This window comes from Oryx dammah, unplaced genomic scaffold (assembly GCF_014754425.2).
Source record: "Oryx dammah isolate SB20612 unplaced genomic scaffold, SCBI_Odam_1.1 HiC_scaffold_19, whole genome shotgun sequence".
Taxonomy (NCBI): Eukaryota; Metazoa; Chordata; class Mammalia; order Artiodactyla; family Bovidae; genus Oryx; species Oryx dammah.
Window position 1 is genome coordinate 56,573,992 of NW_024070203.1, and position 13,642 is coordinate 56,587,633.

At 38.5% G+C, this 13,642-nt stretch overlaps 1 protein-coding gene across 1 annotated transcript; it reads right to left on the bottom strand.

The window, feature by feature from the left end:
- Window positions 1-4,711: 4,711 nt before the first annotated feature.
- Window positions 4,712-7,891, bottom strand: FABP9 (fatty acid binding protein 9). The gene is made up of 4 exons (XM_040262003.1): window positions 7,772-7,891; window positions 5,968-6,140; window positions 5,062-5,163; window positions 4,712-4,898 (listed from the first exon to the last, which is right to left on the bottom strand). Exons 1-4 carry the CDS (start codon window positions 7,842-7,844, stop codon window positions 4,848-4,850), a joined length of 399 nt encoding a protein of 132 aa, XP_040117937.1. The 5' UTR covers window positions 7,845-7,891; the 3' UTR covers window positions 4,712-4,847.
- Between the last annotated feature and the right edge of the window lie 5,751 nt (window positions 7,892-13,642).

Sequence of the window (13,642 nt, forward strand, 5' to 3'; positions counted from 1 at the left end):
AAAGGAGAAAACCAAAGTGGGTGAACAGCTCATGCAAGCTCACACAACAGTCATTGGCAGAAGCAGGATTCAAGTCCTGCTTTGTCTGGTTCTCAAATTTCATTTCCTGCAATGTGTTTCGGAGGGTGGCAGTCACTTCCCATTCTATCATGAGGCTCGTTGTTAGAAGGTTCCTCCCAACTTGACCCCCTCAAAAAATTACTCAAGGTCTAGATACCAACCTTCAAAGCGGACAGATTATAGTTTTCTGTAAATGTTTAAAATAGAAATAAATCAAGGATTAGGTTATGTCCTGATTTCTTCATCCTAAATTTCTGTCTATTTTCTGTTACTAGCTTTGAAATAGTCAGTTGTCTTTTAATCACTTTCAAAGCATGTTCTTTTATGATTTTTACTTTTGTGCAAATGTATGAAAATTAAATACACTAAAAATGTTCAAAATAAATTATCTTTGTCAGCAGTTTTCTAAATAGTATTGGGTAGCAAAAAAGAAATCTGGTGAGTTATTCATTGATAATAGTATTAATCATGTTTTTAGTATGCTTAATAGTTGGATAATTAATTCTTTTCTGTAAACTTCAGTGTGAATTTAAAATGTAATAGTTTATCACTAAGTTTTTCAGTCTAAAAATATTCAAAAATACATATTTTATTTTATAGTTTATAAAATCTGTCATTCCCTTTACTTCAAACCTTTATGGAAAGTGAATAATGGCTTTTTATTGCTCAGCAATAATTGTCATTATTATCCTTTTTCTAGAAATCCAGTGCAACTTGACAAGTTGTTATTTGTTTATAGATGAATGGTGACAGTTTTTAAAGGTAAGTCATATCATGTCAATGTCCTTAGTAAAGCCTGATAATTCTAAGTATAAACTTTAATGAATTTTTTCTTATAGAAATATTAACACAATTTGACTGAGAATAAAAATAAAATCAATAGGGTTTCAAGATGCCTCTGTTACTTGTAACAATAAAAGGCAGTTATGAACTCTATCCTTAACTGATTTCTATTTGCCATCACCTAATAGAGTATTGGGAGAAGGCAATGGCACCCCACTCCAGTACTCTTGCCTGGAAAATCCCATGGATGGAGGAGCCTGGTAGGCTGCAGTCCATGGGGTTGTGGAGTCGGACACGACTGAGGGACTTCACTTTCACTTTTCACTTTCATGCATTGGAGAAGGAAATGGCAACCCACTCCAGTGTTCTTGCCTGGAGAATCCCAAGGATAGCAGAGCCTGGTGGGCTGCCGTCTATGGGGTCGCACAGAGTCGGACACGACTGAAGCGACTTAGCAGCAGCAGCAGCAGCAGCAATAGAGTATTGATGGAAAAGAAAATGGCAACCCACTCCAGTGTTCTTGTCTGGGAAATCACACAGACAGAAGGAGCCTGGTGAACTACAGTCCAGGGGGTCGCAAAGGAGTCAGACATGACTGAAACAATAGAGCATTGAACAGATGGTGGTCACTGAGTAAGAACTTGCAGAATGAGTGACTTTCTCAGGAGTAGCATGCTTGATTCTACCTACTAAAGACTATAACTTGAGTTGTGACATTATTTGAAGAGAAATAAGTCTTGAAAATTCAAAACTACGTAACACTTTTTAAAATTTTGCCTCTGTAAAGTCAAAGATTTAAATGAGTAAGTGCCTAGTGCTTTTTAGAATACCCTAATCCTTGACTCCCGGAGTTCACTCAAACTCACGTCCATCGAGTTGGTGATGCCATTCAGCCATCTCATCCTCTGTCGTCCCCTTCTCCTCCTGCCCCCAATCCCTCCCAGAATCAGAGTCTTTTCCAATGAGTCAACTCTTCACCTGAGGTGGCCAAAGTATTGGAGTTTCAGCTTTAGCGTCATTCCTTCCAAAGAACACCCAGGGCTGATCTCCTTTAGAATGGACTGGTTGGATCTCCTTGCAGTCCAAGGGACTCTCAAGAGTCTTCCCCAACACCACAGTTCAAAAGCATCAATTCTTCGGCACTTAGCTTTCTTCACAGTCCAACTCTCACATCCATACATGACCACTGGAAAAACCATATCTTTGACTAGACAGACCTTTTTGGCAGAGTAATGTCTCTGCTTTTGAATATGCTATCTAGGTTGGTCATAACTTTTCTTCCAAGGAGTAAGCATCTGGACAGGGAGGCCTGGTGTGCTGTGATTCATGGGGTCGCAAAGAGTCGGACATGACTGAGCGACTGAACTGAACTGAACTGAACTGAATCCTTGATTGGTTCCAAATAGGAAAAGGAGTACATCAAGGCTGTATATTGTCACCCTGCTTATTTAACTTCTATGCAGAGTACATCATGAGAAACGCTGGGCTGGATGTAGCACAAGCTGGAATCAAGATTGCCAGGAGAAATATCAATAACCTCAGATATGCAGATGACACCACCCTTATGGCAGAAAGTGAAGAGGAGCTAAAAAGCCTCTTGATGAAAGTGAAAGAGGAGAGGGAAAAAGTTGACTTAAAGCTCAACCTTTAGAAAACGAACATCATGGCATCTGGTCCCATCACTTCATGGGAAATAAATGGGGAAACAGTGGAAACACTGTCAGACTTTATTTTTGGGGGTTCCAAAATCACTGCAGATGGTGACCGCAGCCATGAAATTAAAAGACACTTATTCCGTGAAAGGAAAGTTATGACCAACCTAGATAGCATATGAAAAAGCAGAGACATTACTTTGCCAACAAAGTTCCGTCTAGTCAAGGCTATGGTTTTTCCAGTGGTCATGTATGGCTGTGAGAGTTGGATTGTGAAGAAAGCTGAGCGCCGAAGAATTGATGCTTTTGAACTGTGGTGTTGGAGAAGACTCTTGAGAGTCCCTTGGACTGCAAGGAGATCCACCTGTCCATTCTAAAGGAGATCAGCCCTGGGTGTTCTTTGGAAGGACTGATGCTAAAGCTGAAACTCCAATACTTTGGCCACCTCATGCAAAAGGTTGACTCATTGGAAAAGACTCTGATGCTGGGAGGGATTGGGGGCAGGAGGAGAAGGGGATGACAGAGGATGAGATGGCTGGATGGCATCACCGACTCGATGGGCATGAGTTTGGGTGAACTCCAGGAGCTGGTGATAGACAGGGAGGCCTGATGTGCTGCAATCCATGGGGTTGCAGAGTTGGACACGACTGAGTAACTGAACTGAACTGAATCCTTGTGGAAAACACTTCAACCAGTGATCTGAGTTGTTGCTGAAGTGCTGTCATCTGCGCTCCCATCGCAGAGACCATACTCGGATGAAGGCAACATCAGCCTCTGCTCCTCTGTGCACAGGATGCTACCTTGGGCCTTAAAAACCTCTTGGACTTCTGGAGAATGAGTACAGGTACATTTTGTACATGCTTGAGTCCTTTAGGAAGGACAGAGACAAGCATGGGGGAATGACTTTCACTGCCCACATCTGGCAGTAGTGTGGCTACTTCAAGTGCAGTTTTATGCTGATGTCTTCAGGTTTAATATGACAGTCCTAGCTCCTTTCCTTGGACAAGAATTCAGTTACTGTCCCAACTCCATGCTAAGTCCTTTTCATTACTCTTTAAGTTCATCCTTACTAAGGTAACCATACTTCTTAGTTTGCCTAGGACAGTCCCAGTTAATGCTTTTGGCCCAGCTGTAATTATTGATAGTGCCTCTCTCTTTCCACTTTTCACTTCTCATTCAGTTTAGATGACAAACTAGCACAAAATTAAACACCACCCTCAGGGGTTATTTTTGACTAACTAATTTAATTTGCAGTATGAGATATACAGAATTCTTCCTCTTTTTCCTTTTCCTCTTCTCACTGCCACAAACACACTCAATTTTAAAATTTTACCTGTAATTACTCTGTTTCGCTCTAAGCCCTGAGAGTACTTCCTAGCAACAGTAATCAGTGAAACTATTAAGGGACTTTATGAAGCTCTAACAATTATATTCCCACTAGGTGTTTAGAAGTCCAGGACTGGCATTCAATAAAATATCATTCTGCAAAGACTAAGTTGTAAGTGATGTTGACAGATGTACTAGCCTGATTATGTGAAACAGATTTATGGAAAAGTAGGATAATGACTGTTTTAAATGTTCTATAATAATTCAAGCACAGTGTAGAATGTTCGGGCTATATTTTGTAGCCTTTTTGTCTCTGTGTCTGTCTCTCTCCCCTTCTCCCTGTCTCTCTCATCCATCTATCTATTATTCATTATCTATCTGTTTATCATCTATCTGTCCTATCTACAAGACTTTAAGAAGGGACAACCTTCTGCAAAAATAGATAGCAACACTGGTTTTCAACACCTATATAGTTCAAGGGGGATGTTAGCTGCTCAGTCATGTCTGACTCTTTGCAACCCCATAGACTGTAGCCCACCAGGCTCCTCTGTCCCTGTGATTCTCCAGGAAAGAATACTGGAGTGGGTTGCCATCCCCTTCTCCAAGAGATCTCCCCAACCCAGGGATCGAACCTGGGTCTCCTACTTTGCAGGCAGATTCCAATGATTATAATATATCCCTCTTTGAAGTCACATGAATTTCAACAGAGCATCCTTTGACAGAAAGCCTTAACCTAAATAGAATGGGTCCATCAAAGGAAAAGCAAGGATTGTAGAAGTCAAGTGTGCAAAGTATAAAAAACACTTAGTGATCTTAAAATCATGCCAGAGACAGGTAGTTTCTTGTATCACCCATTTAGATTGTCCCTAACTCTCAATTACACAGCTTCATAATTGCACTTAATTTGGTTTTATTGAGCAATTTTATGTTGAGAAAGTTTTTTTAAATCACTGGCCCTGAAGCACATCTTCTTCAAGTCCCAGTTTCCTGTTAGTGAACAAGTTTTCACTGATGCATATAATTTCTTCACACCTTTTCATAGACACCAGTGCTGACAACATTATTCATGATATATTCCTAAAAGCAAAGAGGGATCTATTAGAGTTGGTACATGACAGGTTAAATTTGCTCTGTCCCTCTTTCCCCAGACTGCCTCCTTGGGCCATAAAGCAATTGAATGATTTGAAAGGTATGCGTCAAATAGTAGCATCAAAATTTTTTAAATTTAGAGAAAACTCACCACTACCATTTTTCCATCTATAATTTTTCTTTTGATCATTGTCTCTTTACCAAGCCATTTTTGAACATGAATCATTGAGCCACCATCTAGTGTTATGATGCTCTATAAATGTAGAAAGGAATCAGTCAGAAATAGCAATTCACAACATCCTAATGACACAAGACTAGATATCTATTTTTTTAATTTCCATTTTGAAATTCTTTTCTCCAAAATTCTTACATCAGTTCTTGTCCTAATTTAATACCATCAAACTAGGGAAGTCTTAAAAGATTATTCAAGTGATGCTCTTTTCCCCCAGGTAAGCAATACCTAAACTATTTGTGAATGATTGTTCCATATTCTGTTTTATAAAATGACAAAGAAGGGGCTTCTCTGATGGTTCAGTGGTAAAGGATCCACCTGCCAATGCAGGAGACAAGGGTTCAACCCCTGATCTGGGAAGATCCTACATGGTTCTGAGCAGCTAAACCCGTGCACCACAACTCAACTATTGAACCTGTGCTCTAGACCCAGGGAGCCACCACTACTGAAGTCCAAGCCCTAGAGCCCTGGAGCCTGGGCTCCACAATAAGAGACACCACTGCAACCAGAAGCCTGTTCACCACAACTAGTGAGTAGCCCCCACTCACTGCAACCAGAGAAAAGCCCATGGAGCAGCAAAGACCCAGCACGGCCAATAAATAAATAAATAACATTAAAAACAAATGAAAAATGTCAGAGACCAGAGAAGCAGTGAAAACGCGTTGAGTTTTTGGGCCCTAAATCATTTGCAAAAGAATTTACTTTAGAGATGTGCACTATTAATTAATAAAATAAACTCAAACTGACTGGGTGAATTAGAACAGATTATGCCTAACGGCCTTCTAGATTTTTCCTGATTATGGAGCAGGAAGATTTAGTTCTTACCTTCACTTTCCGGTTATCTATGGTGGTTTCATCAAATTCTTCTCCCAGTTTGAAGGAGATCTCAGAGTTCTTGAAAGAACTTTCAGTTTTGATGCTAACCTTATCCCCGTCAGCACTAATAATGATTCTTGGCTTTGCTGATCCTGCAAGGTTCTGGACTGCAACACTCACTCCTGTAGGAATGAGTGAGAAGAAAACTCAATGAATAGAGGAAACAACACGCCTTCTTAAGAAGTTTAGGAAGAAGTGTTAGCAATCATTTTGGAAAGCAGTTTAAAAAGAACGCGTCCTCTCCCCATTGACATATTGGATAGTATGCCATGTTTTTTCTAGTGCTCTCTGTATCAGCTGGTTGAGCCAAACCTCCCAATCAGAAGACATGTCTAGTAATTATACTTGACATTTTGAAAGCTAACTTCACTTTCTGAGACTATTGTGCTTCATCTAAAATCACAGAGACTCTTATACTTCATCTAAAATCTATATTTGTGTGGTGCCTTTCAATCATATGCTTGGGCTTTACCGCATGAAGTGTTTCAACAACACTATTTCAACAGCAGGGGGTATTATTACCCTCATTTTAGAGATGAGTATATTGACTCCCAGAGAGGTAGAGAGGCTTATTCTAGATGATGTGCTTGGTAATTAGCAGAACTGAAACTTAAACACAGGTTTTCTAATTGTCCATAAACTTTAGCATGCTTTATTATTTTCCTAAAAAAAAAAAAACAAAAAAACAAAAAACATTTCAAAGTATCTAACCTACTCTAAAAGAATATGACTTATAAAGTGCAGGCTTCTCTTATTTGTAGGTACAATTCAGATCTGGCTGAACAAAGAGGAGATAGGCAAATTAGACAATTTGGCTAAGAGCCTAGCCCTGCTATTCACTTTGGGAATTGTCCGTTGTTGAATTTGTCTCCTGCAATAGTTGAGCAGAAGGGTTGACTCCTGTCTCTTAATATAGAAATCGATGTCACATTCATATTGTGGGCAGATGGGAAGCCTCTGACTACATAAAAACAGAAAAACTTTATACATAGTTTTTTATTAAAAGGAAGGTCTCTCTTATATGTTTAAAATTGCTTAATTAAATATTAAAATTACTATTCTTCTAGCATTAGTAAAGAATAGTTTAGTTATTATTAGTTATCTGAGCCATTGTAAATGATATTAATTTCAACTTGAATAAGAGCTAAAGTATGCAGAACTTATAATTCTGAGAGATGTCAAATGGTGGGAAATTCCATGAGTAAAAATATTCTATTTCTATGAGTTCTATTTCAATAAAACATTTGAAACTCTTCAAAATAATGTTTTAAAAATCTCCCATGTGTATCAGAACTCTAAAAATTAATCCACTAGAAATTTTGCTTGTTGTTATTGCTCTTTTGAAGTTATAACTTAAAGTAAACCTTGAAATGAATTTAGTTAATAAATTTAATTATAGATAGATATTGCTATCTATAATGGGGAGCTGGGAAAAGCTATTTAATGAAATTACCAAGATAAAAAGAAACTCTATCATGAAGGTAGGATGAAGTATTTTCAAAAAGGATATATGGTCTAAAAATATAGATAATAATTAGAAGGAAATATCTGTGAGCCTAGTATTGCAGAAAGAGATAATTATTACTAGTAATAAAAGAATAAATGTAGATACATAAACTTTGTTAACCCCATGAATATACCCTAAGATCCCAAATGAACAAGATAATTGTAGGAAAATTCATTGTAAAGTGCAAGCCCAACCACATCACAAAAAGCATTGCCAGTTTCCAAATCTTGTAAAGCTATTTCTCACCCAGCTCTTTCATATATTCATCAAAGTTTTCACTGGAGACCAGTTTCCAGGTTCCCAAGAAGGGCTTAATCATGATGAAAAGCTTGCAGAGAAGAGCTGCTCACAACCAAAAGCCAAAGAAACTTAAGTGACACACTGCTACCAGAATCTTAATTTAAAAGACGTCTTCATCATGTGACTCTTCTGAAATGGCCAATGGGGAGCACAAGACCAAAGCTAGAAAATGAACATGTTAAGTTGAATTTAAGTCAATGATTATAGCTTCTAATAAACAGATTGGTAACCACAGAGTCACCTGATAAATATTGTGGAATGGAGACAACTTTCAACAGAGATCAGCATTTTGAACTATGAATGCTGAGTCAACTTTGAAGGAATAACCTAACAAATGTCTAATGAACACCTGACTGAGATGTTTTCCTACCTGAACCAGGGACATCCTTGCTTGCTTGCTCTACCTCAGCTGCTTTTTATTTGGACAAGTCACAGTGCCAGAGTACTCTCTTCATTATAAGAACATGCGCCCCTCCCTTCCTTGCAGGGCTGATGAATTGATACTACTTAATGTAACTGAAATGTCTACAGTTGATTGGAGTGAGGCGTAAGGCATCATTGCTGTTAATTAAGAGTAATTGCAGAGTGAGAAGAAAACTAGCAATTATCATTTATGGTGTTTTATAATTTAAGTTCTAAAAATGAGGGGAAGCTAATGCTAAAATTCATCTTTTAGGATAACAAAGAAATCTTGATATTAAAGGAAGAGTAATTAAAATATTAATCTTGATAATAAATATCAAAATATCTTGATGTGAAAATAAGATTAAATAAAATTTAATCTTGATAATTAATATCAAGAAATATTTATATTGAAGTTGTGAATGGAAGTTTTAGGTAGAAATATGATATTTTGATATCTTCATTCTAAAAGAAAGATGAAGGCAGGAAGTAATTTAAATATCTGTGCCATTACTTCTAAAATCTTCTTCTGTAACCCAAGTAATGGAAGTGAACTTTAGGCAGGTAAGGCCTTTACTGGGAAAGATTGGATTCTGAGGTTGTAGATTTACATGACAGCTTTGAACTCCAGTTGTTTTCAAGAAGGCTGGAAAATTAGAGTGAAGAATAATATTTATACGATCATCTGCCTGGGTCAAAATATTCCTTAAAGTCAAAGAAATCTTCATTCAGACCATCTATTTGTGGGGAAATTAAAAAAAAAAAAAAAGCAGATGCTTTGGCACCGCAAAGTTAAATCTTAAGTGGTATGAGGAATTTGTTTTGATGGAAACTTATTAAAAAGTTATTTATAATACAATATAGGGGAAATAGCTAAACTATCTGGAGGGCAAAACAAGGAAAGAAAAAACCTTAGAGTCAGTTTTAGGGAACTGAGACTGGACTGAATATAAGTGCCTTAGCAGTTGAAAGCACACTCAGAGGTGATGCTCATGTAAAGAGCAAGTGACTTGATCTTGCTTTACTGGTTCTGGATTTGTGTGTACTCAGTCTGAAACATGGCAGGCATACAAGTCTATGTATGTTTGCCGGGGTGGGGTAGCACAATCAAGGTCTGCCCTTAGTCTAACCAGTTTTGTTCCAAGTATTCTACCATCGATTGATTCAGTAATCAATCCTGTGGCCCATGACGCAAAAGAGAAGGTCAAATTTCTGCCTTTTATGAAATTCCCTCACCCTTAAGAGAGAATCACAGGGACGGTCCCCTCCTTGGCAACTTCTGCTCTCTTGTATGATATTTAGGGGCTTCACAGGTGACGGTGGTAAAGAACCTGCCTGCCAATTCAGGAGATGCAAGAGACACAGGTTCAATCCCTGGTCAGGAAGATACCTTGAAGAAAGGCATGGCAACCCACTCCAGTAATCTGGCCTGGAGAATCCCATGAACAGAGGGGCCTGGCAGGCTGCAGTCCATAGGGTTGTAAAGAGCTGGACATAACTCAAGTGACTTACCACACACACACACATACACACACACACGATATTTAAAACTGCCGCATCCATTGTGTTACCAACTCAAAAATGAGGCCAAAACTGAGAATGGGAGAGAGGAAAAGGAGGAAGAACTCAAGACCACTTTGTTTCTGGAATCTTTATAAGGAGAGTTGATGAATTCCATTATTATTTAAAAAACGTTGTGTCTGAGTTTTTGTTCCTTGCAGTTTAAACCATAATTGATATGCCTTTGTAAATAGCTCCACCTAAATTTGGACTTTGAAAACCAATTCCAGGACTTCCCTGGTGGTCCAATGGTTAAGTTTCTGTGTTTCCAATGCAGGGGGGTGGGGGTGGGGGGTGCAGGTTTGATCCCTGAACAGGGAATTAGATTCCATATGCCATTTGGTGTGGCAAAAAAAAAAAAAAATATATATATATATATATATATATATTAAAAGAAAATCCTATGTATCATGTGATATTGGCCTCATGCACCATATCTCCCAGGTCTCCAGATCCAACTCAAAATCATGTCCTATGTGAAACTAGTTCCAAGCTGGCTAATCCTTGTTTATGTGATACGATTATACCTTAATAAAAGTATATTCTGGAACTTTTCTCACAGTATTGCATCGAGTCCTCCTCCAGCTGTCCCCTGAGCTCTTTCATGAGTACATCAAGTAAAGAAAATATTTCTGATTCACTTCTGAATCCTTGAGAAACAGTGCCCGGTATATTGTAGGTGCTCAATAAATGTTTTATGAATGAATGACAAGAGGAAGAAAATGTTTGTTTTAACTGACAGTTTCCCTCATCACTAATATTAATCTCTCTAACAAGTAAAGATTTTTTAAATTAAAATAAAATTTATTCTGGTGAAAGTTACATAAAACATACTATTTTAATCATATTTAACTGTACAGTTCAGCGGCATTACGTACATTCCCATTGCTGTGCAGTTCTCACCATTATCCATCTTCTGAAATTTTCACTTTCCTAAACTGAAACTCTGTCCTCATTAAACAATAACTCCCCACCCCCACCCCCACCTTCCCCGCCTGCTGGGTCCCTGGCATCTACCAATGTAATCTCCAGCTCTATCAATTTGACTATTCTAGGTACCCCATATTAGTGGAATCGAATTATCTTTAAGACAGAGTTTTGGCTCAGTTTAAAGCGTCTGCCTGCAATGTGAGAGACCTGGGTTCGATCCCTGGGTCAGGAAGATACCCTGGAGAAGGAAATGGCAACCCACTCCAGTATTCTTGCCTGGAGAATCCCATGGACAGAGGAGCCTGGTGAGCTACAGTCTACGGGATCGCAAAGAGTCAGACACGGCTAAGCGACTTCACTTTCACTTTGAATACATTGCTCTCTCCTGCCCTGCTCAATGACACACCTTTCATTATGGTCATCAGACAGTATAAGGATTCTCAGACTCCTTTCATCTTTGCTTAGTGTTTCATTGTTATCATACACATTTACCTTCTCAACCAAGAAAGTTCTCTTCTAGTCCTGCCGCTATCACTACTAGCTTTGGCATCTTTGTTTGATTATTTAAAAAAAAAAAAAAAACAAACACCATTTCAGATATCCATGGTGGGACAATGGATAAGAATTTTGCCTGCCAGTGCAGGGGACATAGGTTCAATCCTTGGTCTGGGAAAATTCCACATGCCATGAAGCAACTAAGCCTGTTTGCTGAACTACTGAAGCCTGGGGTCTAGAGCCCATGCTCCCCAAGAGAAGCCACTGTGATGAGAAGCCCACACACCAAAACAAAGAGGAGACTCCACTAGCTGCAACTAGAGAAAGATGGAGTGTGGCAACAAAGACCCAGTGCAGCCACAAATAAACAAATGGTTTTAAAATGATCATTCCCTCCAGTAAAAAAACTTTTTAATTAAGATGTTCTTAATTGTTAATCCCAACAAAAGAACTAGAATACAATATTGTGTTATAGAACAGTTGCACATTTTATATTCATGACAGGTTAAATACTTATTTCTCCATGATCTCACTTTTCTATGCTTTTCCAGTATCTCATTTTCGACATTAACTTTCTTTCTTGAGACTGTTTAGCTATTAAACACTTTTAAAATAAATTTTAATTTTGAGATATTGCATTCCCCATTGGTACATGGATAAAGTTAAACATGTACTAAAAGCTACAAAATGATTCAGCAATACATCTGCTACTTTATTGCTGTGCATAAAATAGCTGGAGGTACACTAGATTTTTTTTTCTATTTTTTTTTATTGCGGTAGAATAGACATTACACAGAATTAACTATCTTTAACCATTTCTAAGCACATGCTTCAGTGGTATTCACACTGCTGTGCAACCATCACCACCATCCATCTCTAGAAATGTTATCTTACAAAGCTGAAACTCTACTCCGTTCTCCACACCCCTGCCTCCTGGTAACCACCATTCTACTTTCTGCCTCCATGACTTTCACTTCTGTAAGTACCTTGTCTAAGTAGAATCATGCAGTGTTTGTTTTTGTGTGTATGTGATCAGCTTAGTTCACTTAGCACAATGTCCTCAAGGTTTACCCATGTTGTAGGAAATCTCAGAATTTTCTTCCTTTTTAACACAATGGTATTCTGTTGGATAAAGCAAAATGTGTTATTTATATTTTGCTTATACATTCATCCTTTGATGGACATTTGGATTGCCTCTACATTTCAGCAATAGATGACAAATGTTGTTATGAACTTTTATTGTTGTTTAGCTGTTAAGTCATGTCCAACGCTTTGCGATCCCAAGAACTGTGTCTTGCCAGGCTTCTCTGTCCTTCACTATCTCACGGAGTTTGCTCAAATTCATGTCCATTGAATAGGTGATGCTATCTAACCATTCTATCATTTGCCACCCTCTTCTGTCATTGCCTTCAATCTTTGCCAGCATCAGGGTCTTTTCCAATGAGTTGACTCTGTGTCAGGTGGCCAAAGGATTGGAGCTTCAGTTTCAGTATCAGTCCTTCCAACACGGTTATACACGTATCTCTTTGAGACCCTGCTGTCAATTATTTTGGGTGTATAACCAGAAGTAGAATTGCTGGTGTGTGCATGCTCAGTCGCTTCAGACATGTCCAGCTCTTTACAACCCTAGGGACTACAGCCCAACAGACTTCTCTGTCCATGGGATTCTCCAGCAAGGATACTAGAGTGGGTTGCCACTTCCTACTCCAGGGGATCTTCCCGAACTAGAGATCAAATCCACATCTCTTGAGTTTCCTGATTGGGAGGCAGGTTCTTTACAACTGGTGCCACCTGGTTAATTCTATTTAAAATTTTTTGAGGAATTGTCCTGCTGTTTTCCACAGCAATTGTACTGCTTTACCTTCCTACCAACATTGTACAAGTTTTCCAATTTCTCCACATCCTCACTAACAAGTTATTTTTTTATAGCCTCCATCTTAATGTGTATGAGATGCATCCCATTATGATCTTGATTTGCATTATCACTAATAATTAGCAACACTGAACATCCTTTCATGTGTTTATTGACCATTTATATATATTCTTTGATACAAGACATTTGCCCATTTTTGAATCAAATAGTTTTTTTTTTGTTATTGTTTTTAGGAGCTCTCTATATATTCTGGATATTAGTTCCATATTAGAAATATCACTTGCAAATATTTTCTCCCATCCTGTGGGTCACTTCTTAAATTTTTATGTATGTATGTGTGTATCTATTTTTGGCTGTGTTGGGTCTTTATTCCTGGATATGGGCTTTCTCTAGCGATGAGCAGGGGCAACTCTTTGTTGCAGTGCTCGGGCTTCTAATTGCTGTGGCCTCTCTTGTTGCAGAGCATGGGCTCTAGGCAGGTGGGCTTCAATAACTGTGGCACTGGAGCTCAGTACTGTGGCCCACAGGATTAGTTGTTCTGCGGCTTGTAGAATCTT

What these genes read in the sequence shown, in the direction of transcription:
- FABP9 (XM_040262003.1), bottom strand. Translation starts at nt 7,844, where the DNA reads ATGATTAAGCCCTTCTTGGGAACCTGGAAACTGGTCTCCAGTGAAAAC. An exon ending in TGAATATATGAAAGAGCTGG is followed by an intron (nt 6,141 to 7,771) that starts GTGAGAAATAGC and finishes TCATTCCTACAG; the next exon opens with GAGTGAGTGTTGCAGTCCAG. An exon ending in TAGATAACCGGAAAGTGAAG is followed by an intron (nt 5,164 to 5,967) that starts GTAAGAACTAAA and finishes CTACATTTATAG; the next exon opens with AGCATCATAACACTAGATGG.